Below are 27034 nucleotides of genomic sequence, written 5' to 3'. Positions count from 1 at the left end.
TGAGGATCAGTGCCCGGGTTCAGACAGGAGTATTGCTGCATATTTACCATTCCCTCAAGTGGCACAAAGCAATGGGAGCTTCTCATTTGAGTGAATAGAGTCAGTGTTCACCTCTGCAAATTATAACGTGGGGATTTCAACTTCTGTAAGGATGTGTCCACAAATTCAGAGAAAACAAATATTTTTTCTGAAACACACAGGGACAGCAGGAGGTGAAGATGCCTCTCGCTTTTAAACTTATCCCCCAGAGAGGCTAAAAAGAACAAGGTGCAGAACTTTTATCTGTGTCTAAGAAAGCCTTGGTTCCCCCTTAGCTAACTGAACCTCTGTGATACAATCTGATAGTTTATCGCCTCTCTGGCAAACTTCTGAAATTGGGTCAAACATGTTTTTCGCCCAGGTTTTGGAGAAGTGTTTTCTGCATTGGTTTACCCCCACAACGCTTGCTGAAACGGGACTTGAATTTTCTTCAGTATCACCATTCAGTGATGTTTGCAGGATGAGAGGAAAGGATCACCACCGATATGTAACCACATAAATGCTGCTCGTTAAAAAAAATTCTCTGAAATAGACAATTAAAGAGTACTTCTCTTGTCATCTTGCTTACTTGCTTTAGAAGTGTTTCTGAAAAACAAATCCAAGAAGGTTTCAATGTAAGTGGATGTGAATCATGAAACCTAAATTGAAAACCCCGTTGATTTTATTTGACAGCCTCCTTCTCCTCGATTCCATTGACATGCCCAGTTCTTTGAGTCTATCCTTACCTGTTTCCTCAGCCACTTTTTTTCAGTTTAGTGGTTCTGCTCCATCCTTTCATGGACTGATTCTGGAGAATTGAAAGTCTCTTTAAAAGACGGTGAAACATATACCTTATATTGGGTTTTTCAGTTGTGTTAAAAGCTCTGTTTAAAGTATAAGTTGTCTACAAAACTACTGCTTAGTCTGGTTGTTACAGTAAACGTCTTAAAATGTGAAATCTCATTGTGCTATCCCTTTCAGCTATTAACTGGTAGTTTGAATTTATTTTTACATGCTATTGGTCGCCAAGGAGATTGTAATAATGGGCAGAGATAGGGATGAACTTCTAAAGCATGTTCAGGAAAACTTCCTTGGTCAATATGTGTCTGCCCAATGAGGAAGAAAGCATTGCTGGAACTGGTTCTGGGGAATCAAATATATCAAGTGTCAGTTGGGGAATGTTTAGGCGATAGTGATCATAGTATCATGAGATTTAGATTAGATATAGAAAAGGACAAGGGGGAATGTAAAGTAAAATTGGAGGAGGGCCAATTTTAGAGGCTGAGAAGAGATCTGACCCAGGTAAATTGGAATCAAAGATTGGCAGGCAAAAATGTACTCGAGCAATGGGACTTTATCTTGACAGGTCTATCATTTTTAGTTCAGATGAGGCCAAGCAGAAGAATCACCATCTTGATCCTGAATTGCTGCTTTACATATTCCAGATCGTTATCCTTTTGATTATCTTTCTAAGTTCTGAAAACTTTGGTAGTTCAGAGTAGTCTAGAATCCAGAAGGCATCAACAAGCTCCCACAAACAGCAATGTGGTAACAATCGGACATTCTCTTCTTAAGTTCTGGCTGTGTCATAAATATTGGACAGGAAACTTGCTCTTCTTCAATGCACATACACTTTGGAAGGAGTGATTTGACAAGGAGGTATTCAATGAACGGCATGACACTAGAACATTCTGATGAACAAAGGGACCTTGCAGTGTTTATCGATAGATTTCTGAAGGTGGAAGGGCATGTTAGTGAGTGATGACATTTGCCTTCATCAATCAAAGCATAAATTATAAAAGAAGGGAAATCATGTTGGAATTGTATAGAACTTTGGTGAGAGCTGTGTGCAGTTGTGGTAGGATGTGACTGTACTGGAGGGGGTGCAGAGGAGATTCACCAGGCTGTTGCCTGGAATTAAAGATTTAAGTTATAAAGAGAGGTTGGATAGACTTGTGTTATTTCCATTGACGCAGAGAAGACTGAGGGGTGACCTGATCAAGATGTACAAGATTATGAGGGGCATGGACAGGGTGAAAAAGGAGCAGCTGTTCTTCTTAGTTGAAGGATCAGTCACAAGTGAACACAAGTTCAAGGTGAGGGGCAGGAGGTTTAGGGGGATGCCAGAGGTGGTGATGGTCTGAAATGCACTGCCTGGGAGGGTGGTGGAGGCAGGTTGCCTCATGTCCTTTAACAGCACCTGGATGAGCATTTAGCACATCATAACATTCAAGGCTATGGGCCAAGTACTGATAAAAGGGATTGGGTTGATAGGTTAGGTAATTCTCACATGTCGGTGCAGACTTGATGGGCCGAAGGGCCTCTTCTGCACTGTATGATTCTGTAAGAAAACAGACTTAATGTTGCCTCCAAAAGACACTTCCTCGGGGCTGTACTGGAGTTTCAGGTTACAAACTTAAAGCCGTGGGGTGGGATTTGAACTCACAGCTTTCTGACTGCTGAGCCAAAGCTGATAGCTCAGAAGTAATCTGCTTTAAAGGTAGTGCATACACATGGTATTCCAGTTAGTGATGTCTGTTACATTGACCTGGAAACATATTTGGGCTGAAGCTGGTTTCTGGCAATAGTGTACAATGGATCACTGACAGTTTGTTTTTACAACACACTCAATTTTCCTTTCACTGCCATTGTCTACCTCTGTAGTGTTACTGTAGTGGCAACCTGCTCCTAAAGGTTGAAAGAATGCCTTGAACATCTCCCATACCTGCAACTTTTATAATTTGGAGGACAAAGGCAGAAGGTGCATGGAAACATCACCTCCAAGTTCATTCCAAGTCACATACTAGCCTGACTTCGAAATTTATTGCTATTCCTTCATTTTTGCGGGGTCATAATCCTGGAACTCTCTTCCCAACAACACTTTGAGAGTGCCCATATCCTGAAGAATTATAGGGCTGGGTTTAGTGGTCAGCGATGAAACTTCGGCATTGCCATTTATCATGTGGTTAGCTTCGCTGAGAGATCAGACCATCTCTCTGGTGAGAATTTCACCTCGATCTCACTGCAGTGGCGGTGTAACTGATTGCAATGTTCTTGACTAAGGGAGTTGCAGCATGGAACGGCATGATGTCATCAGGCTATCCAAGCAGTAAATCACATTAAAAGATTTTTCCAGACTCCAAAAACAGGAAACCTAAAGCAGTAAAATAAAATCACTTTTCAAAATGTTTGCATAAATCAAATTCAAAATTGCTACATAAACATGTGGTAAAAGTAGAAAGTAAATATTCTGAAAAAGCTTTTTATTTTTAAAAAAATATTAAAATTGAACTTAAAATCTACTAATTAATCACTTCACAGCACTCCATGGTTATAGACTTGTTTTTTCAGAGTCAGTTCTATTGTTTTATTAATCACTTTGCCATTAAGAGCCCACTACACCTGATTGAACGAGGTAGAACTTTTTAATGGGTTTCAAACGTAGTGATATGGGATTGGGAAGTTGAAGGTCTGGCTAATTTCAGTGATTGCCAGTTCTGGGGGATCTAAAGTGCAGCCTGTATGCGTTGTATACGTTCTGAAGTTGTTGGTTGCAGAAGCACAATGACAATGAAAGCTGACAGTTAGCTATCAGCAAGCCCCCACCCCACCCTGTCACATTCCCCGCCCTGCAAAATCCAGGTCATTAAGCATTGTTTCACATTGACAGTAACCCCTTTCATTTATTTTCCCTTGTCATTATGTCACTGAGTCTGGGTGGCCCACATTAGCCAGTACCCCTCTTGGACCTTGCTCTGATGAACCAAGCTGCCCAAGTGCGATTGGGAGGAGGTGGGGAAGCAACATAGCTGACCATTCATCCAAGTGCATACCAGTCGGGTTGCAGGATAGTATTCAGAGCGTATCACTGAAAGTAATTTGTCCTGTGGGGACCTTCAATTGGAGACCTGATGTGTGAAACAAATCAACGTGTGAAATGTTGACAGGAGGAATAGAAAAGCAGTATATTATTTGAATGGAGAGAGTGTAGAACTAGAGAGATCTTGCTCATGAATCACAAAATATTGGTATGTAGGTACACCGAGTGATTAGAATCATAGAAACCCTACAGTGCAGAAGGAGGCCATTCGGCCCATCGAGTCTGCACCGACCACAATCCCACCCAGGCCCTATCCCCATATCCCTACATATTTACCCTCTAATCCCTGTAACCTATGCATCCCGGGATACTAAGGAGCAATTTAGAATGACCAATCAACCTAGTCCGCACATCTTTGGACTGTGGGAGGAAACCGGAGCACCCGGAGGAAACCCACGCAGACACGAGGAGAATGTGCAAACTCCACACAGACAGTGACCCAAGCCGGGAATCGAAACCAGGTCCCTGGGGCTGTGAAGCAGCAGTGCTGACCACTGTGCTGCCCTGAGGCAAGTGGAATATTAGAGTTTATTGCAAGGGACATTGAGTACAAAAGTAGGGAAGTGTTGCTGCATCTGTACAGGGCATTAGGTAGATCATATCTGGAGTTCTGAGTACAGTTTTGGTCTCCTTGCTTGATAATTGCATTTGAAGCAGTTCAGGGAGAGTTCATTGGCTTGATTCCTCTTAAGAGGAAAAATTGAGCAGATTGTGACTATGCTATTGGAGTTTAGAAGAATGAGAAATTATCTTATTGAAACATTAAAGATCCTGAGGGGACTTGACAAGTTGGATTCTGGAAGGATGTTTCCTCTCGTAGGAGAATCTAGAACATTTTTCTTTATTCTTTCATGGGATATGGGTCACTGACAAAGCCATGATGTGGAGATGCCAGCATTGGACTAAGATAGGCACAGTAAGAAGTCGCAAAACACCAGGTTAAAGTCCAACAGGTTTATTTGGAATCACGAGGAGCACTGCTCCTTCATCAGGTAAGTTGCCACAGGCAGCACGATGGCACAGTGGTTAGCACTGCTGCCTCATAGCTGGTCTCATAGTGCCAGGGACCCGGGTTCGATTCTCGGCTTGGGTCACTGTCTGTCTAGAGTTTGCACATTCTCCCCACGTCTGCGTAAGTTTCCTCCGGGTGCTCCGGATTCCTCCCACAGTCTAAAGATGTGCGAGTTAGGCGGATTGGCCAAGCTAAATTGCCCCTCATTGGGCTGAATGGCCTCCATCTGCTCTGCAGATTTTATGATTCTATGAATGGTTTGCTTGGCCATTTCAGAGAGCCAGTTAAGAGTAAATGATATTGTTGTGGGTCTGGGCTCATATGTAGGTCAGACTGGGTAAGGATGACAGATTTCCTTCCCTAAAAGACATTAGTGAACCAGATGGGCTTTTATGATAAGCAATGATAGTTTCACTTTCCTGATTTTTTTTCAATTGAATTCAGATTCCACAAGCTGTTGTGGAAGTATTTGAACCCATGCCCTTAGAGTATTAGCCTGGATCTCTGGATTACTAGTCCAACCATAGCCACTAAGTCAATGTCTTCTCATTAAATGTGCAATTTAAAAATAAGAGGTCTCAATTTAAGACAGATGCGGAGAAATTTCTTATCTCAGAGGGTCATGGGTGTTTGAAATCCTCTTCCCCACTGGCCAGTGGAGGCTGTATCATTGAATATTTTCAAAGCTGAGTTAGACAGATATTTGATCTATAGGGAGTCAAAAGTTATGGGGACAGGCTAAAATATTGAGTTAAGGCCTCATTGGATCAGCCATGAACTTACCAAGCAGGAGCAGGCTCAGTGGGTTGAATGGTCCACTCTTCCTCATTCTTGTGTTTTATGAGGGTGGTTGTGTGATGTCAATGAGGAAAAATCTTCTTTCTAACCACCATTTAGTCTGCTTCTTTCCACCTCTGTACCATCACTCTTATTTTGCCCATTATTTTGCTAAATACTTACCTAAGCCTTTAGCCCCTTAGGATTTGACTTCGCTTCCTGTGTCTCATGTGTCAGCTATGGCTCAGTGGTGGCACTGCAAAATTATAAGATCTAGCAGTGCACATATTGGCTGCCACAAATCCTATAGTGACTGTACTACATTATCCTGCTCTGTCATTCAATTAGATTGTGACCATAAAGAATAGCTGCTTGGGTGAAGCAATGGAGAATTGTCCAGCACCTGAAGAGGCAGCTCCTTCAGCAATGAACTGCAGATAAAAATAATGATGTTTTTCAGAGATGGTTTCAACATACGTGGAACCTACTACTTTATACATTAACTCTTCTACACATTTGTATTTTGGACACAACTGTATCTTGTTAACTTTTAGTCTTTTTTGCATTCATTAAAGTTGTTATTAAACGTGACCATTTCAATTTTATGATCAGCAGACAATTACATTAGCTGCAAAGTCAAACCCACTCCAGTGTTATAATCCTGGTTATTCACAGCAAAACACATCCAGTTCAAGCTTGCAGTGTGTTAATCCAGGCTGGTGATAAATAATAGCAGTAATCAAACAAAATTGGATGCAAGCATGGCTCAACACATTACATTGAGATTCAGCACCAAACACAGTCTTGAGTTTAATCAATTGTAATTTATTTTTAATAAAGTAAAAGATTAAAGGAAATGAACATAAGCTACTGAGTTTAACAAATCAGAAAATAGAGTAATTGATGCCAAGAAGTGAATTGCTAATAGATTGATCCAATCTCTCAGTTGGGTTAGTTATAATTAGCTCCAATTTCATTCCCACGATGAGCTACTGACTTGACTATCGAGGTCTGAATTGCCCATTTCCAGTTCCGTTCTTTCCCCTTTTCACGGTCAGTTCTTCTTCGTGGGTGTTTGAAGAATGTTTCTTAAACTAAAGGTTCAACATCCTTCCTCACCTCAAAGCTACCCCTTTAATTTCTATCCTCAACTTGGACATTGAAGTGTAAATTTTACAAAATCATGTACCTTACTGCTTTAATTAATGAATGGAAAATTAAGGAAATCATGTGCGCAGATTAATGAGATATGCTGCCAACAGGTGAGGCATACGTATTTTTGAAACTGACAGTTAAATGTTAGGAACTAATGGCTGCCTTGTCTGGAATTGAGGCCAGTTACTCAACTGTCCCACTCACTCCCAACCAAATCTCCTTCTCCATAATCCATTCGTGACGCCCCCATCTTGCATTGAACTCCTCTTGTTTGTGAAGTCCATTATCTCCAGTCTTCATTCCTGATCCTCCTCAGTGTCCTGCTTTCTAACATCAGTAGGATGCAGGAGCACTGGAGAAGGCTCAAAAATGATCGGAAGGAAAATACCAGATCTAACAGGGGCTCTTTTGTGGAGAAATGAGACTTAGCGATGACCTAATAAAGGTCTTTAAAATTATGAAGGGGTTTGATAGACTAGACGTGGAGAGGGGTTTCCACTTGTTCGGGAGCCCAAAGCTAGAGCCTTAAATTGAGGATAGCGCATTATGAAATGCCGGAAACATTCAGCACATCCGGCAATACCTGAGAAACAGATTTAACTTTTCAGGTCAATTGCCATTCACCAGAATTGAAACTGAAACATTAACATGTTTCCTCTTTATGTTTTTAATTTCCAACATCACAAGCAAAATTTTGCTTTTGATTGATGGTAGCACAGTGGTTGTTATTCAATTTCTCTACCAGAAAACTAGAGGAATAACCCAGAGAGCATGAATTCAAATCTGACATTTTGAATTTGGTTTTAGAAACCAAAATCAGGAAATAAATAACTGGTACCAGTAAAAGAGACCATGGAACCTTTGGATTGTCATTAAAAACTCAGCTGGTTTGTTGATGCCATTTCTGCCCAGTCTGACCTATGTGTGATTCCAGTGTCACTCCAAGGAGCTTAAACTAGTTTGGTGGGAGAGGGGGACACAGAACATTAGTACAATAGTGGCACAGCATTTTATAATAAAGAAACCATGACAGAGGGAGTTCAGCCATGTTGAGTTCCAAGGGAGTAGGCGAGGCTGGATGGCCTCTACTCTAATGTTAGGTGTATTATAGATAAGACTGATGAGTTAAGGGCATGATTTGACATGTGAAATTGTGATATTGTTGCCATCACAGAGACATGGTCGAGAGAGAGGCAGGACTGGCAACTCAACATTCCGGGGTTTCGCATCTTCAGACGAGATGGGTGTTGTAAAAGACGAGGTGGTGTCCATTATTAATTAAGGAGTTAAGTACTGCAGTAAGGAGGGACGATACCTTGGAAGATCTTCAAATGAGGCTTTGTGGGTAGAGCTTAAGAATGAAAAGGGGGAAGTCACATTCCTAGGCCTCCAAACTGTCAGAGGGCAATAGAGGAGTAGATATGTAGATCATTTACTGAGGTGTGTAAAAATAATAATAGGGTAATTATATTGGGGGATTTCAACTTCCCCAACATAAATTGGGATAGTCATAGTGCAAATGGTTTAGAGGAAATGGATTTCTTAAAATATATTCAGGAGAACTTTTTATGTCAATGTGTCGAAGGTCCAACAAGGAACACTGCACTGCTGAATCTAATTCTGGGGAACGAAACTAGATAGATGTTTAAGGTGGCAGTGGGGGTGCATTTTAGTAATAGCGACCGCAACACAGTACGATATAGGTTTGGTATGGAAAAGAGAAAAAGATGGTCTGCAAAAATCGGTTTTGATTCAGGGAAGGCAGATTTTATTAAGGCAGGATCTGGCCAAATAGACTGGGAACAGCTTCTTGTGGGAAGATCTACAGCAGAGCTGGCGGGGGGGGGGGGGGGGGGGGTGCGTGCGTGTGTGTGCAGGTGCACGCGCGTGTGTGTGCGTGCACGTGTGTGTGTGCGCATGTGTGTGTGCGTACAAACTGGAGAGAGTACAGGCCCAACGTGTTCCCTTTAGAGTGAAATGTACAAGCAACAAGCCCAGGTGTCTAGAATGTTCAGGACTAGATTAAAAAAAAGAAAAGAGGCTTTTGGGTGGGAGGGTGAACTGTGATGAGGATGCAGAGATTCTTCAGAATGATCTGGACAGGTGAGGTGAGTGGGCAAATCAATGCAGAATAATTTGGATAAATGTGAGGTTATTCACTTTGGACACAAAAACAAGAAGGCAGATTACTACCTGAATGGCTGTAAATTGGGAGACGGGAGTGTGCAGCGGGATCTGGGTGTCCTTATGCACCAGTCACTGAAGGTAAGCATGCAGGTGCAGCAGGCAGTAAAGAAGGCAAATGGCATGTTGACCTTCATTGCGAGAGGTTTCGAGTACGGGAACAGGGATATGTTGTTGCAATTATACAGGGCATTGGTGAGGCCACACCGAGAGTATTGTGTGCAGTTTTGGTCTCCTTTTCTGAGGAAGGATGTTCTTGCTCTCGAGGGAGTGCAACGAAGGTTTACCAGGCTGATTCTGGGCATGGCGGGACTGATGTGTGAGGGGAGATTGACTAGGTTAGGGGTTAAAGTCTGAGGATTCAGGTTAGAAGATTTAGGACGGGGGTGAGGAGACATTTCTTCACCCAGAGTGGTGAGCCTGTGGAATTCATTACCCCAGGAAGTAGTTGATGCCAAAACATTGAATGTATTCAAGAGGCGACTGGATATTCACTTGGGGTGAATGGAATCAAAGGTTATGGGGAAAAAGCAGGATTAGGCTATTGAGTTGGATGATCAGCCATGATCGTAATGAATGGCAGAGCAGGTTCGAAGGGCCAAATGGCCTCCTCCTGCTCCTATCTTCTCTGTTTCTATATTTTAGCAGGATCAATGATAGCAAATCAGCAGAGGTCTTAGTGGAGTTTAGAAAGTGCAGGGGGGAAGTTAAGAAAGCAATGAGGAAAGCAAAGAGGAGGTATGAAAAGACACTCGTGGGTAAGATTAGGGAGAATCCCAAAATGTTCTATAAGTATAAGGGGAAGAATAGGGCCCACTAGGTACTAAGGGGCAAAGTGTGCATGGAGGACATTGGTAGAATGTTAGACGAGTATTTCACATCTGTCTTTATTCAGGAGAAGGAGCACATAGGTACAGAACTCGGGGAGAGGGACTGTGAGGTACTAGGACCGTTTGATTTGGGAGTGAGGAGCTATTGGAGGTTTTGGCAGGCTTAAAAGTGGACAAATCCCCGGTTCTGGATGAGGCTTTTGTGGGAGGCACAGAAGGAGATTACAGGGGCTTGGCTGCAAATTTTTAATTTTCTGGCCACAATAGAGGTTCCAGAGGATTGGAAGACAGCTAATGTGGTTCTGCTTTTCAAGAAGGGTGGTGGAGATAAGCCAGGGAATTGCAGACCAGTGAATCTCTTCTGAAAGAGAGAATTAACCTCCATTTGGAAAGGCCAGGTTTGAACCAGGATAGTTAGCATGACTTTGTCAGAGAAAGGCCTTTCCCATTGAATTTGATTGAATATTTTGAGGAGGTAATCAGGTATGTAGATGAGCGTAGTCCAGTTGATGCAGTTTATATAGATTTTAGCAAAGCCATTGACAAGATCCCACATGGGATACTGATAAAGAAGGTAAAAGCACATAGATTCCAGTGTACTTGGCAAATTGGATCCAAAACTAGTTTAATATTAGGAGACAGAGGGTGGTGTGGAAGGCTGTGTGTGCGTGCTTGCACACATGTGTGCGCATGCAGATGACATAATGAGTGGTGGGATGGTTAATAATGAGGAAGGTGGGCAGACAGTGGCAGATGGAATTTAATCCTGAAAAATGTACTTTGGAAAGAGTAACAAGACAAGGGAGTACTTGATGAATGGCAGGACACTAGAAAGCTCAGGTGACCAGAGGGATCTTTGAGTGTTTATCCACAGATCCCTGAAGGTGGCAGGACAGTTAATAGGGTAGTTAAGAAGGCATATGGGACGCTTGCCTTTATCAGTTGCGGCATAGATTACAAGAGCAGTGAGGTTATGTTGGAGCTGTACAAAACTTTGGCGAAGCCACAGCTGGAGTACTGTATGCAGTTCTGATTGCCCCACTATAGGAAAGATGTGATTGCACTGGATAGAGTGCAGAGGAGATTCATCAGGATGTTGCCTGTAGCTAAAACTATGGATGAGCTATGAAGAGAGGCTGGATAGGTTTGGATTGTTTTCTTTGGAACAGTGGAGGTAAAGGGGGACCTGATTGAGCTGTATAAGATTATGAGAGGTATGGATAAATGGATAGGAAACAGCTGTTCCCCTTAGCTGAGGGGGGTCAATGACAAGGTGGCATAATTTTAAGGTGCGGGGCAGGAGGTTTAGAGGAGATTTGAGGAAAAACCTTTTCATCCAAAGGGTGATGGGAGTCTGGAATGCACTGCCTACGAGTGTAGCAAAGGCAGGAAAACCTTTGAAAAGTACATGAATGAGTACTTGAAATTTCAAGACTATGGACCAAGTGCTGGTAAAGTGGAATTAGTGTAGATTTAGTGTAGTTTTGTTGGTGCAGATTCGTTGGGCCGAAGGGCCTCTTCTTTAATGTATGATTCTATGACTAACTTTAATTGCCCTGTGGAATGGCCTAACAAACCACTAACTGTATCAAACTGCTGCCATGTTCCAATAGGATATATATACTCGTCTTGCCAGTGACACCCACAACCTCAGGCTGAACAACTAGAAAATGCATTATGCGGAAATCACTCAGTCATATCAAAGCACTACATGGGAATGGTTCACACCACTTTCTCAAGGACAATTTGTGATGGGCTATCAATGCTGGTCTTGCCCATATGCTGAGAGTGCCTAAAACAATACAAATAGCTCAAAATGTTTATTGAATTTTGTTTCAATCTGACAATCGCCAGTAATTGAAATTTCTAATGTTTGGATAGGTGGTTAAGTAAAATCAAACATAGATATTTGACAATAACATTATTAAATGTCAGCCATTGCTCAGTACTCTTTCCTCTGAGTTACAAGATTCTGAGTTCAATCCCACTCCAGGACTTGAACACAAAAATCAAGGTTCGTACGTCAGTGCAGTACTAAGAGAGTGTTGTACTGTTGGAGATGCCCTCTTTAAGGTGAGATGTTAAACTGAAACCCTGTCTGCCATCTCAGGTAGACTAAGGCACTATTTCAAAGAAGAGCAGGACAATTCTCATCTGTGTTCTGGCCAGGATTTATCTCTCAATCAACACCCCATAAACATCCCAAAAGCATGAGCTTGTACCTGATATTTTTGCCCAGAACTGTGATTCTGAGTGAGAATGGATTCTGCATAAGTATAATGCACCAATATAATGCTTCTCTTTGGTTTCTAGCAGTGTGTCTACATTGCTTTTTTAAAAATATTTTTAAAACCATCATGAATAGAAGGTGATTATGGTTGTTGGAGGTTAATCATCTCAGTCCCAGGGCATTGTTGAAGGAGTTCTTTGGCAGTTTTCTAGCCCTAACCACCTTCAACTGCTTCATCAATGATCTTCCCGCCAATATAAGAGCAGAACTGGAATCATACAATGTTAAATACCATTCATAACTGCTGAGATAATGAGGCCGTCCTTGTCCATATGCAGTGAGACCTGGACAGCATTCAGGCTTCAGAACAGTCTTCAGCTCTTCAGCAGCATGTAAATTTGCACTATACAAGTACCAGGCAATGCCCATCTCCAACAAGAACAAATCTAACCATCACTCCTTGACATTCAAGGCATTAGGGCACTGAAGCTCCCACAATCAACATCCTGGGGGGGTTACCATTGACCAGAAACTGAACTGGACCAGCCATATAAATACTGTGGCTATAAGCATAGGTCAGAGACGGTGAATTCTGCGGTGAGTAACTCAACACCTGACTCTCCAAAGCCTGTCCACCATCTACAAGTCACAAGTCAGGAGTGTGATGGAACACTCCACTTGCTGGATGAGTGCAGCTCCAACACTCAAGAAGTTCGACACCATCCAAGACAAAGCAGCTCACTTGATTGGCACCCCAGCCATTGACTTAAATAGTCACTCCCTCCACCACTGTCACATAATAACAACACCATCTAGACTTACGACCTAAAATGACAAGGGCAGCATGTGCAAAGGAACACTACCACCTGCAAGCTTCCCTCCAAGCCACATACCATGGAACTACATTGCTGTTCCTTCATGGTCACTGGGTCAAAACCCTGGAACTTCATTCCTATCAACACTGTGGGCATATGTACACCACATGAATTGCAGCGGTTCAAGTGGCCCACCGCCACCTAGTCAAGTATAATTATGGATGGGCAACAAATGATAGTCTAGCCAGCAACACCCACATCCTGTGAAAAAAATAAATTTAAAAAATAGAGGTTTTATTGGGATAAAATATATGGTGTAATAACGGATTTTGTCTCTGTGAGAGAGTATATATCGCACACTTTTAGCTTTTCTTTTATGTTCTATGAGCTTTAAATGGCACACTAAGCTGAGTAAGAAAGGAGGAGTAAAAATGGAAGAGACTGCAGTTACAGAAAAGCATGATGAAATTCAACTAGAGAGGTTGAATTCTGAATCTAACTGACCTTTGCTTTGTTAATAGTTAAAAACATAATTGCTCATTTCTTGCCCTGAAAAATTAGCCCGTGTTCCCACTAAGAATCACCAATGATCCTTGCAAGCATTTTATTGTGTAGATGTCCAATGAGGAGTGATTCAAACTTTAATGTGATTCTCCCCCACTGTAGAATCTAGTGACATTTTCATTTGAGTCTCGCACATGAAATGACAATTTGCAGGAGCTCTGAGGAGAAAACTTCAGTTGTGAAACAAACCCCAGTATTAACAAGCACTTTTAGGAGGGTTGGAGGGAATATAGGAAACAAAGTTGAGACTCTTCATTTGCAGCATGCATCCTAACATTGTCTCCCCTCTTTGTTCCAGGTTGTCACCTCTGATGTGCTGCAGACTGCGCGAATACTGATCCTGCACATGGTGAGTCATCAGAGTCCAGCCTTTAGCTAATGTGATAACCATAAGGTAGAGGGTGGGTGCAGATCTCACTGTAATTAGAAGCTGGAAAGTGCAATGAACACCAAATGCACCCTTTCATTTAGATTTTCTCTGCAGATTTCAGTGAAGGTCATTGGCACACTCTTCCATTCTCCAGGATGAACATATTTCTGTCGTGCTGAGTTCACTTGGTGCTTCCCACAGTTCTTCCTGTAATTAGTGTGACAGCTCCCTGAGACCGATAGAGCTAGGCTGTCTCTATGAAGCTTTTATAACCTCATCAAGAAAGAAAGAGTTTGCATTTAGTTAGCACTTTTCATAACCTTCGAACACCCCAAAATGTTTTCCAGTCAATAAGATATACGTAAAGGGTAGTCAGTGTTGTAATATGGCAGATGTTTCAGTGAATTTGTGCACAGCAAGCTCCCACATAGAGAAATGTGATAGTGAACCAATAATCTGTTTTTTAGCAACATTGGTTGGAGGATATTGACCAAGATAATGGAAGAACTTGCATGTTCTTACTAAAATAGTGTCATGGGATCTTTCACATTAACTTTAAAGCAAATGTGGGGCCTCAATCTAATGTACCATGCAAAAAATGTCGTCACCTCAGCGCTGGATTTTCAACCTGGGTTTATAATTCAAATCTAATGAGTGGGCCATGAACACAGATCTTTCTAATTTAGCGGTGAGTGCTACCACTAAACCACAGTGACACCCAAGAGAGAATAAAGCATTGATAATAAAAACACTAGGGACAGAATGCCTTGATGGCTTACTGTAGAAGTTTACTGCCCAGTGTTCCACAGACTGGGCTGGTCCCAAACTTAGACCAGAGTCCGCAATCTATTTTCTGATCTAACCCTGGGCAATGTTAACAGCCATGGGCTCTGAGGAATAAAAATTAGCCAGGTCTTCTCTTTGACATCCAATGCTCTCTACTGGAAAGTGGATGTTGGGTGAGGATGGGATCTGATTTTTCCAGAGCAATTCCCATTCCCAACCCCAACAACCCAAATACCTGGGGCAGGATTTTCCAGTCGTGCTCACCCTAAAACTGGAAAATTCCACCTGAGGTCAACAGACCTTTTCATGGGTCCGCCCCCCCGCCCGCCATGATTCCCGTGGCAGGTGGAATGGGAAAATTCCCCCCCCTGGTGTCATTAACCACTGGGGAAGCTGGTGCCCTGGGACTCTATCATCCAAAATATCTGCATTAGATTGGCTGGTGTAATTGCCTCTTGAACTGGGGACGAGTGGGATAGGTTTCTGACTCATGCAGCAAAAGCTGAATTGCTGAACAAGAGCTGGAACTGTTTCTGGCTGAGGAGAGATCATCTCATACGAGACATAGTTATCCTGTGATGTAAGTCAAGGCCAATGTAATCTCGAACCAATTGATTGTCTGAGGGATTGGAGAGGAATCTTCCAGTTTTTTTTCTCTCTAATTCACTTGTATTTTGATCTGCTTTTCTCTTTTCTCAGAGATCTCAAGGGTTAGGGTGGCTGAAGAGTTGCCATGGCATTGTTATTGGATAATATAGACTGGACCTCTTCCTGGCCACTCTCTTTGTGTGTTTGCACAGTGATCATCCTTAAAACGTGAGGACAAATTTAGTAAAAGATATTGAATAAACCAGATCAAATTAACTTTGAAGTGACTACATTGAGGCTTATGATGATAAATCACCAATAATGTTTGTGCCACACAAATACCAGACAATGACCATCTCCTATAACTATCTCCACTTGACATTCAGCAGCATTATCATTGCCAAATCCCCCATTACCAGCATCCTGGGAATCAACATTGACCAGAAACTGAACTGGATCAGCTAAATAAATACTGTGGCTACGGCAACAGGTCAGAGGCTAGTTATTTTGGGTTAAGTAACTCACCCCTTGACTCCCCAAAGCCTATTCACTATCTGAAAGGCACAAGGCAGGAGGGCGATGGAATACTCTGTTTGCCTGGATGTGTTCAACTCCAGCAACATTAAAAAAATTCAACATCATCTGGGAAAAAGCAGCTTCTGGATTGGCACCCCATCCACATCTTAAACATTCACTCACTCAACCATTGGCATACCATGGCTGGAGGGTATACAATTGACATAATACACTGCAATAACTCAACAAGGTTTCTTTGGCAGCACCTCCAACTTGCAACTTCTACCACCCAGAAGGACAAGGGCAGTAGCTACTTGGGAACACCAGCACCTTGAAGTTGCCCTCCAATTTGCACATCATCCTGACTTGGAAACATTTTGTAGTGCTTTCATATCATATGGAACTCTTTTCTTAATTGCACTCTAGACTTTCCAACACCAGATGGATTGTAGCAGTTCAAGAAGGGGACTCACCATCACCTTCTCAGGGCAATTGGGGATGAGCCTTAAATACTGTTCAAAGAATCCCCACAGTGCAGAAGGAGGCCGTTTGGGCCATTACCCCCCGCTTTCCCCTCGCGCCCTATCCCCATAATGCACATTTACCTCACTAATCCCCCTAACCTACACATCTTGGGACACTAAGGGGCAATTTAGCATGATTAATCCACCTAACCTACACATCTTTGGATTGTGGGAGGAAACCGCAGCACCCGGGGAAAACCCAAGCAGATTCAGGGAGCATGTGCAAGCTCCACACAGACAGTCATCCAAGGAAGGAATTGAACCTGGGTCCCTGGCGCTGTGAGGCAGCTGTGCTAACCACTGTGCCACAGTGCTGCCCAGCAATGTCCACATCTCATGACCAAATAAATAAAGACACATTGCCAGAGAGATTCTGGAGGCTATGGCTATATTTTGAAATTATTTGGATTTGTTTTAAGCATAAGAGTGAAAAAAGAACTTGCATTTATAGAAATCTTTCTTGAACTTTGGCTGTAAAGCTCTTGAGGACATCCTATGAAATACTTCTGAAGTGTAGTCACTGTTTTTTTTAATACTTTTCCAATTCAATCAAATCAAATCCAATTCAGAGTCTCAACAAGTTGAGACGTTTCAGATCCAGGCTGACAAGACAGGGCGAGCGACCAAACCACCCTGTCCTGGGCCTGATCTACATGAGCCAAGCTGATTGGAGAAGGGGGAGGTGCCTCCTCCAAGACTTGAGCTCATTTGCATCTTAGCCAAAAGGCCGAGATGCCGCTTTAAAAAATTGCTTCATATGAAACATATGAAGCCTCAGCGTAACCCAATGAACTCAACCAAGTGCGGCCGACCATGGGCTGCCGTCCATACACTTGATCTTAGCCAAAAGGCCACTTGAACCGCTGCAATTCATGTGGTGTACATATGCCCACAGTGTTGATAGGAATGAAGTTCCAGGGTTTTGACCCAGTGACCATGAAGGAACAGCAATGTAGTTCCATGGTATGTGGCTTGGAGGGAAGCTTGCAGGTGGTAGTGTTCCTTTGCACATGCTGCCCTTGTCATTTTAGGTCGTAAGTCTAGATGGTGTTGTTATTATGTGACAGTGGTGGAGGGAGTGACTATTTAAGTCAATGGCTGGGGTGCCAATCAAGTGAGCTGCTTTGTCTTGGATGGTGTCGAACTTCTTGAGTGTTGGAGCTGCACTCATCCAGCAAGTGGAGTGTTCCATCACACTCCTGACTTGTGACTTGTAGATGGTGGACAGGCTTTGGAGAGTCAGGTGTTGAGTTACTCACCGCAGAATTCATCGTCTCTGACCTATGCTTATAGCCACAGTATTTATATGGCTGGTCCAGTTCAGTTTCTGGTCAATGGATTAGGGTTGACATAAGCAGTTCTAGCTGAGTTATGTCAGCTGAGCTGTATTGATAAAAAATTCCAGGAGCAGAAGGGAGAATTTATGAAAAATAAATTTTGAACAGACTGAAAATAAGAGAAATATTGGCATATAAAAACTGGGAAACTGATATGCCAATATTATACTGTCAGCAGGCAGTCTGGCTTTCTGGGGTCAGAGAAAATGACTGCAGTGAAACCAAAGTGTACCCAGCAATGTAAAGACAGCAAATCACAGTCAGCTGAGACTCGGGCTGACCAATCTGTACTAATTTATTTTCTGGATGTATCTGAAGTAATTGTGGACATTAATGTTCTTGGTATTATATGTCTCAACTTCAGGAACAGCTTTCACAGGAGGCTTATAGCTGGGAGGAAATTGTAAATTGGAAAATAAATCACCTTAACAGAAAGCAAAAAGAAGCCATCTATATATAAATATATTTTATTCTCCACATTCCACCCTATTATTCCTAAATCTGATTCCAAGGACAGAAAACCGTGCTTTGCATTTGATATTGGTCAAAGCAATAGGTGAAAAAAATAAACCTGTAGTTCCCAGTGGCTCAGAGCAAAGGACAAGAATCACAGTTCCAAACTATTAAAAGTGCTTCTTCATGACAATTTTAATAAATTGGTGAAAACCCATGAATTATTAAAGAAATGGTAAGATGTCATGATCCCAAACCAGTTTGAGTCAGCACACATGGAACCTGCATCCACTTAATTTACTGCACCTATCATGCCTGGCACCTCTTCCGAGAGTTCTATGAATTTGTCAATTACAGTTGGCCATTTTGAATACCATGCTCACTGTGTACCTCTTTTATCCTTACCACATTTGCTACGGTGCTGCTTAGAGGACCCATTACTAAGATCAGAACATATGGTGTCTGAGGACCGGTAGCAGAAAGGATATCAAATTGGCTATGAAACAGTAAACATAGAGTGGGAGTAAAATGTAGGTACTTGGACTAGCACAAAGTGGGAAATGGTATTGCACAAGGACTAGAGCTTGGACCACTGGTGTTCACTATTTACACAAACAATTTGTCCTCAGGAATTGAAAGTCCAGTTCCTAAATTTGCTGTGTATTATTAATATTGCAGAGGAATATGACAAAATACAGGAAGACATTGATGAACTTGCAACATAGGCATTTACATAGAAACATAGAAGATAGGAGCAGGAGGAAGCCATTTGGCTCGTCGAGCCTGCTCCACCATTCATCACGATCATGGCTGATCGTCCAACTCAATAGGCTAATCCCTGTTTTTTCCCCATAACCTTTGATCCCATTCGCCCCAAGTGTTATATCTAGCTGCCTCTTGAATACATTCAATGTTTTGGCATCAACTACTTCCTGAATTCCACAGGCTCACCACTCTGAGTGAAGAAATGTCTTCTCACCTCCGTCCTGAATGGTCTACCCAGAATCCTCAGACTGTGACCCCTGATTCTGGACTCCCCCACCAGCGGGAACATCCTCCCTGCATCTACCCTGTCTAGTCCTGTTAGAATTTTATAAGTCTCTATGGGTGAACAGTGAGGCCCAATAATCTTCAGCTGTTTCATCAATAACCTTCCCTCCATTATAAGGTCAGAAGTGGGGATATTCACAAGTGATTGCATAATGTTAAGCACCATTTTCCCCTCCTCAGGTATTGAACCAAATGTGGCAAGACTTGGACAATATCCAGGCTTGGGCTAACAAGTGGCAAGTAACATTTGTGCCACACAAGTGCCAGGCAATGACCATCTCCAACAAGAAGGAATCTAACCATCTCCCCTTGACATTCAGTGGCATTCCCATCACTGAATCCCCACTGTCAACATCCTGGGGATTACCATTAACCAGAAACTGAACTGGACTGGCTTTATAAATACTGAGGCAATAAGAACCGGTCAGGGATGGAATTTCTGCAGAGAGTAACTCACCTCCTAACTCCGGAAAGCCTGTCCACCATCTATAAGGCACAAGCCAGCAATCTGATGGAATACTCTCCACCTGCCTGGATGAGTGCAGCTCTGACAACAGCCAGGAAGCTCAATACCACCCAGGACAAAACAGCTTGCTTCATTGGCACCCCTTTCCTCATCTTTAAATATTCACTTCCTCCACTTCTGATGCACAGAGTATCCCATCTTAAAGATGCACTGCAGCAACTTAGAGCCCCTTCCAAATCTGCAACCCATACCACCTAGTAGGTCAAGGGCAAAAGTCATTCCCCATCCTGACTTGGAAATCTACCGCTGTACCTTCACTATCACTGGGACAAAATCCTGGAATTCCCTTCTGAACGCCCTTACGGTTTGTGACTACACCACACAAACTGCAACGGTTCAAGAAGGCAGCTCACGATCACCCTAAGAGCAATTAGGGGTGTGGTGAACCATCATTGGTTCCCACTGGATAGTGCTGAGCCAGGGGCTGGCCAGGACTACAAGGATGTACATATGTTACTATTGGGTTGTGCTATTGTTGCTGTTGGGTTAGGGTGGGGTTGTTACACCTTTGTAATGTAGTGTTGTGGCACATCCCAGTCAGGCTCCGCCTCCTGGGAGAGGTATAAGAGTCCCTGCTCTGGCCGGGACCCCTTCAGTCTGGGATAGTGTATATAAGTTCTGGTAGCTTCGTTAACAGTAAATAAAAGCCTTTCATTTACTGAGCTTCAAGCCTCGTGTCTGAATAGCGCATCAACTTTATTTACTGTCGTTAAACTCTCGTCGGAAAAAAAAAAGAGAGTATGGAGCAAATTCTGAAGCCAGAATGCCTTACGCTAGATCCACGTGCGGTGGGCGCTTCTAACACCTTCGACCACTGGCTGAAGTGTTTCGAAGACTACCTGGCAGCCTCCGCAGCGGTCACCACAGATGATGACAGACTCCGGGTCCTCCATGCGAGGGTAAGCGACACTGTCTACCTCGCGATCCGTGCGGCCACTAATTATCCTAAGGCCCTCGAGCTTCTAAAGAAGCGCTATACCAAACCACCTAACGAGATACACGCTCGTTACCTCCTAGCCACTCGACGACGGCAGTCTGGCGACACGATGGAGGACTATGCCAATGAGCTCCTACAGCTAGCCAGGGGCTGTGACTGCAAAGCTGTGTCGGCTGAGCAGAGCATGTACGACCTCGCCCGAGATGCGTTTGGGGTCGGATCGTCATACATTCGACTTAAACTGTTGGAGAAGGGTAACCTTAATCTTACCCAGGCCATCGAGTTAGCAGAGACGCTCGAGTCGGCCTCCAAGAGCTTAGTTTTATATCCGGAGGACCATGTGGAGACAACGTGGCAGGAGCAATCGCAAATCCCTCCTCGTCCCTCGGGTTCGAAATGCTGTGTAATGGCGTGCTCCCATTCGGGCCAGACGACGGCTGCAGCCCCGAGCGGCCCGCGGTGCTATTTCTGTGGAGGAGAGAAGCATACTCGGCAAAAGTGTCCCGCTAAAGCTGTGTTGTGCACCACATGCGGTAAAAAAGGGCATTATTCAAAAGTGTGCCGATCTAAACCCAGGAACGGCAGTGCAGCCTGCGATTCTTCAGAGCTCGGGTCTTCATCGTCGAAGTCGTCGCGGGGTTCGTCCATGTGCGAGACCAGGACGACGCCATTACGGTCGACGGAGTCGGAGGAGTATGACCACCAGGGGTCGCTGAGTTTGGCGCCCTCACCCACGTGCGATTCATGGGGGCAGCCATGTTGGTCGACACTGACCATGAACGACCAGCAGGGGTCCTCCTCATCGACTTCAGCTGCCTGCAGTGGCGCTCAGGAACCAACGGTGGCGTCGATCATCCTGGACCAGGCCAAGCCTCATAGACTTGACAAATCTATGATGAATATCCAGGTAAATAACCACGTGGTTTATTGTCTGTTTGACAGCGGGAGCACTGAGAGCTTTATCCACTCAGACACTGTGAAGCGGTGTGGACTCCAGATTCAACCTGCCAAACAGACAATCTCTATGGCATCAAGGTCCCGGTCTGTTGCCGTGCTAGGGAGTTGCGTGGTTACCTTGAAGGTGCAAGGCACAGTTTACGAGCGTTTCAAGCTCCTTGTGTTGCCGTATCTTTGCGCGCCAATACTTCTCGGACTAAACTTCATGGTCCACTTGAGGAGTGTAATCCTACAGTACGGTGGGCCACTCCCTTCACTGGCAGTGGGAAAGCAGCAGCAGCCTCCAAATTGCCCAACGCGCCCCGCCTGTAGCCTCTCGATGCTGAAGATCACCACACCCTCCTTGTTCCAGAATCTTGTGCCAGGCTGCAAGCCCATCGCGACTAAAAGTAGGCGTTACAGCACTGAGGATTGGATCTTCATTAGACCTGAGGTTCAGCGGCTCCTCAAAGAAAGGATCATACAACCCAGTGTTAGTCCGTGGAGAGCGCAGGTCGTGGTGGTCAAGAGCGGGAACAAACCCCGGATGGTCATTGACTACAGTCAGACCATTAACCGATATACGCAGCTGGATGCGTATCCCCTCCCGCGCATATCTGATATGGTCAATCAGATTGCGCAGTACCGGGTGTTCTCCACCATAGACCTCAAGTCTGCCTACCACCAACTCCCCATTCGCCCAGAGGACCGACAATACACGGCTTTTGAGGCGGATGGTCGCTTGTATCACTTTCTCAGGGTTCCCTTTGGTGTCACCAATGGGGTCTCGGTCTTCCAGCGTGCTATGGACCGAATGGTGGACCAGAACGGGCTGCGGGCTACCTTCCCGTACCTGGATAATGTCACCATCTGCGACCATGACCAGCAGGACCATGACACAAACCTCCTGAACTTCCTACGCACTGCATCTCGCCTGAACTTGACCTACAACAGGGAGAAGTGTGTGTTTCGTACACGCCGTTTAGCCATCCTAGAAAACGGGGTCATTGGCCCTGATCCAGACCGTATGCACCCCCTTTCTGAACTTCCCTTACCTGCTAGTGCAAAAGCACTGAGAAGATGCTTAGGCTTCTTCTCTTATTATGCGCAGTGGGTTCCCAACTACGCGGACAAAGCCCGTCCACTCATTAAGTCCACGACTTTTCCCTTAACGCCAGAGGCCCGATTGGCCTTCGATAAATTGAAAGCCGACATCGCGAAAGCTACGATGCACGCTGTAGACGAGTCCATCCCCTTTCAGGTGGAGAGCGATGCATTTGATTTTGCCCTGGCCGCCACACTTAACCAGGCGGGCAGGCCCGTCGCATTTTTTTCCCGCACCCTCCAAGGCCCCGAAATTCGGCATTCAGCGGTGGAAAAGGAGGCCCAGGCCATTGTGGAGGCCGTCAGGCACTGGCGCCATTACTTGGCGGGAAAACGGGTTCACCCTGATCGTTCATGTTTAACACCACGCAGAGGGGCAAGATCAAGAATGACAAGATCTTGCGGTGGAGAATTGAACTCTCCACCTATAACTACGATATCATGTATCGTCCAGGGAAACTCAATGAGCCCTCGGGTGCCCTCTCGCGTGGAACATGCGCTAGTATACAGGAGGACCGTTTGCACGCCCTCCATAATGACCTGTGCCATCCTGGGGTCACTCGGCTCTACCACTTTGTAAAAGCCCGCAACCTGCCTTACACGGTGGAGGACGTCAGGTTGGTAACAAGGAGCTGTCGGGTTTGCGCGGAATGCAAACCGCACTTTTACCGACCTGACCGGGCACATTTAGTCAAGGCCACTCGTCCCTTCGAGAGACTGAGTGTTGATTTTAAGGTCCCCCTTCCCTCAACGGATCGGAATGTGTACTTCCTCAATATCATTGATGAGTACTCCCGGTTCCCTTTTGTTGTTCCCTGCTCTGATACATCCGCTGCCACCGTTATCAAGGCATTCCGTGATCTCTTTACACTGTTCGGGTACCCCAGCTACATTCACAGCGACAGGGGCTCGTCGTTCATGAGCGATGACTTGAGGCAATTCCTGCTCTCATATGGGATTGCCTCTCGTAGGACCACGAGCTACAACCCTAGGGGTAATGGACCGGTGGAACGCGAGAATGCTACAGTCTGGAAGGCTGTCTTACTGGCGTTGAAGTCAAAAGGTCTTCCAGTCTCCCGTTGGCAAGAGGTGCTCCCTGATGCGCTCCATTCTATTCGCTCCCTCCTGTGTACGGCAACCAATGCTACTCCCCACGAGAGGATGTTCTCATTCCCTCGGAAGTCTTCCTCGGGGACCTCATTACCGTCTTGGTTGACGTACTCAGGACCCGTCCTCCTGCGGCGACATGTAAGGGCCCGCAAGTCCGACCCGTTGGTCGAACAGGTCCATCTCCTCCACGCCAACCCTCAGTATGCCTATGTGGCATACCCTGACGGGCGAGAGGACACGGTCTCGATCCGAGACCTGGCGCCAGCAGGGGACGTAGCAACCCCTGTCGCTCCCATACCCCCTGTAACAAACCCTTTATCTCTTGTTTCTTCCCTGGACACGGCGCGGGCAGCATCGGGACCATTGCTTAACCATTTTACTCCCATGTACAGTTTGCCTGAGCCCAGAAGATGGTCGCCACCGCAGGGCGTGTCAGGATCCCCTGGACTACCGTCACCTCAGGGTCAACCGGCCTGTGAGTCCGTGGAAGAACAGCTGGACGCCGTTTTGGGGAGAACGCCACCGCAAGTGCCTACTCCGGTGTCACCGCCGGTATTGAGGAGGTCACAACGACGGTGCGGTCCCCCTGACCGTCTGAACTTATAGACTGCTGACACTTTATTCTGTTGTTTGTACCCCGCCGGCCTTTGTTTTCAAAGGAGGGGTGAATGTGGTGAACCATCGTTGGTTCCCACTGGATAGTGCTGAGCCAGGGGCTGGCCAGGACTACAAGGATGTACATATGTTACTGTTGGGTTGTGCTATTGTTGCTGTTGGGTTAGGGTGGGGTTGTTACACCTTTGTACTGTAGTGTTGTGGCACATCCCAGTCGGGCTCCGCCTCCTGGGAGAGGTATAAGAGTCCCTGCTCTGGCCGGGACCCCTTCAGTCTGGGATAGTGTATATAAGTTCTGGTAGCTTCGTTAACAGTAAATAAAAGCCTTTCATTTACTGAGCTTCAAGACTCGTGTCTGAATAGCGCATCAAGGGGTAGGCAATAAATGCTAAACTAGCCAGTGACACTTATATCCCATGAATAAATTTAAAGAGAGTTCTGTGCTCCATAATATGAAAAGAATATGGAGACACTGCTGAAGGTATGAAAAAAGATAAACAGAATGATGCCACAATAGTTGGGGCTATTTTTTCTCAAAAAAGTGATCTGATGGAGATTTTTAGATGATGAAAGGGTTTGATGGCATGGACATAATAAGGATGTTTCCACTGACAGGGCACATCAGAACGAGGCTCGATGAAAATAAGACACTAATAACTCCAATAGGGAATTCAGGAGAAATTGCTTTACACGGAGAGAGGTTTCAATGTAGAACTCACTTCAACAGAGAGTTGAACCTTTAAGGGGGAGCCAGAAAACAAATGAAGGGGAAAGGAATATAAGGAGATGTTGTTGGAGATGCAGAGAGATGAGCATAAATACTGAAATGGACAGTTCAGCTGAATGGCCTGTTTCTGAGCTGGAAATACTGTATAATTCTGTGTAATGCAATCTATGGTAACTCCACCCTTAATCAGAAATGTCAAGATTAAACTAATTGGCCTGTAATTATAAAATTTAGCTCCTCGGGTGTGCCAGCACACATCCACTATTGTTGACCTCAGTCCCTCTGGAGGAAGGAGGTGAAAGAAATCTGTCAGGATTCCAGTGATGTCCTGCTAATAGACTGCATGGTCAAAGGCTAAGGCAAGATTGGGGTCACTTGAGATGACCTCTGATGTCAACTAGCCTGCTGACTGCAAAAGCGGAAAGAGATAAAGCTTTCAGATAGCAGATGACTTTACATTTCCAATTAGAACAAAAGATTAACATAGGATAAATGATTAGCTGATTCAAGCATAAATCTCCATTTTATGATATGCAAGACAGTCATCATGCAAAGGAGGGACAGAGGGAGCAAGCCTGAGAGAGAACAGTGTCAGAGATCTGCATTTAAAAGCGGCGACAAGAATTTAGTCTGAGAAAGAACAATGCTTGAGGTCCACAGTTTAAAGTGGCAATAGGGAGACAGAAAGAGACAGGTTGAGTGAGTTTGAAAAGAAGAAAAACAATCAGCGACCTTAAAGGAAAACAGGTACCTGGTTAGTTGGGGAGTATTTTTCTTCTTTTTCTCTCTTTAGGGTATTTGTTTAAACTAGGAGTGGGAAATTAAAAATTTTAATCAGGATAAGTACAACAGTAAGTGAATTAACAGGAGTATTAGCACTGAGCCGGTCTAGAGGCATTAATTAAAATTAGTAGTTTAAACAAGATATATGCTAGATGCTTAAAGAGAAAATTGAGATTAATTAGATTACGATGGGCAGCTGAGATCTGTTGTTTGCAATTCCTGCACCACATGGGAACTTCAGGACACTTCATACCACTTGGGGGAACGATGTGTTCAGGAAATGTCCCCAGCTGCAAAGCTTCTCCACTTTCCCATCTGTTGGGCCCACAGGCCTGTTTCCATGCTGTTTATCTCTATGACTATCTATGACAATGTACCTGTCAATTCCAAGTGTCAGACAGTGCAGAGATAGCAGTTCAGCTTCAGAAAATTGAAGGATCAAACCTCACCAGAATGGAGATATAATCCAGGCTGAGGCTTAAGTTTAAGCTTAAGAGTGAGCACTGTCCAGGGTGTCTGGAGTCAAATGTAGGCCAGATTTCCTTCCCTAAAGGATATTAGTGAAACTGATTGGTTTTTATGACAATCAACAATAGTTTTGTAGTCATCATTAGACTTTTAATTCCAGATTTTTATCATTCAGATTTCACCATCCCCAGAGCTCGGACCTCTGGATTACTGGTCCAGTCACAACACGACTACACCGCTGCCTCCCCATGGATATTACATTTGCTGATCTAAGAACAATGATTACAGTTCATAGAACATAGAACATAGAAAGCCACAGCACAAACAGGCCCTTCGGCCCACAAGTTGCGCCGATCACATCCCCACCTCTAGGCCTATCTATAGCCCTCAATCCCATTAAATCCCATGTACTCATCCAGAAGTCTCTTAAAAGACCCCAACGAGTTTGCCTCCACCACCACCGACGTCAGCCGATTCCACTCACCCACCACCCTCTGAGTGAAAAACTTACCCCTGACATCTCCTCTGTACCTACCCCCCAGCACCTTAAACCTGTGTCCTCTCGTAGCAACCATTTCAGCCCTTGGAAATAGCCTCTGAGAGTCTACCCTATCCAGACCTCTCAACATCTTGTAAACCTCTATCAGAAATAGTTCAGAAATACTTCATTGTTTATGAAATGCACTGGGACATCCTGGGGATGTGAAATCTCCTATATAAATTAAAGTTTGTTGATTCT

At 44.4% G+C, this 27034-nt stretch overlaps 1 protein-coding gene across 1 annotated transcript in view; it reads left to right on the top strand.

Moving 5' to 3' along the window:
• Positions 1–27034, top strand: part of fcsk (fucose kinase) — a 376256-nt gene that overhangs the window by 213246 nt on the left and 135976 nt on the right. The window contains exon 4 of the mRNA XM_078211155.1: positions 13764–13814. Coding sequence (XP_078067281.1) covers positions 13764–13814 — 51 coding nt within the window. The remainder of the gene's footprint in view (positions 1–13763; positions 13815–27034) is intronic.

This window comes from Mustelus asterias, chromosome 4, assembly GCF_964213995.1.
Source record: "Mustelus asterias chromosome 4, sMusAst1.hap1.1, whole genome shotgun sequence".
Taxonomy (NCBI): domain Eukaryota; kingdom Metazoa; phylum Chordata; class Chondrichthyes; order Carcharhiniformes; family Triakidae; genus Mustelus; species Mustelus asterias.
Note: the sequence above shows the minus strand (reverse complement) of the source record. Positions and strands in the feature narration are given on the sequence as shown.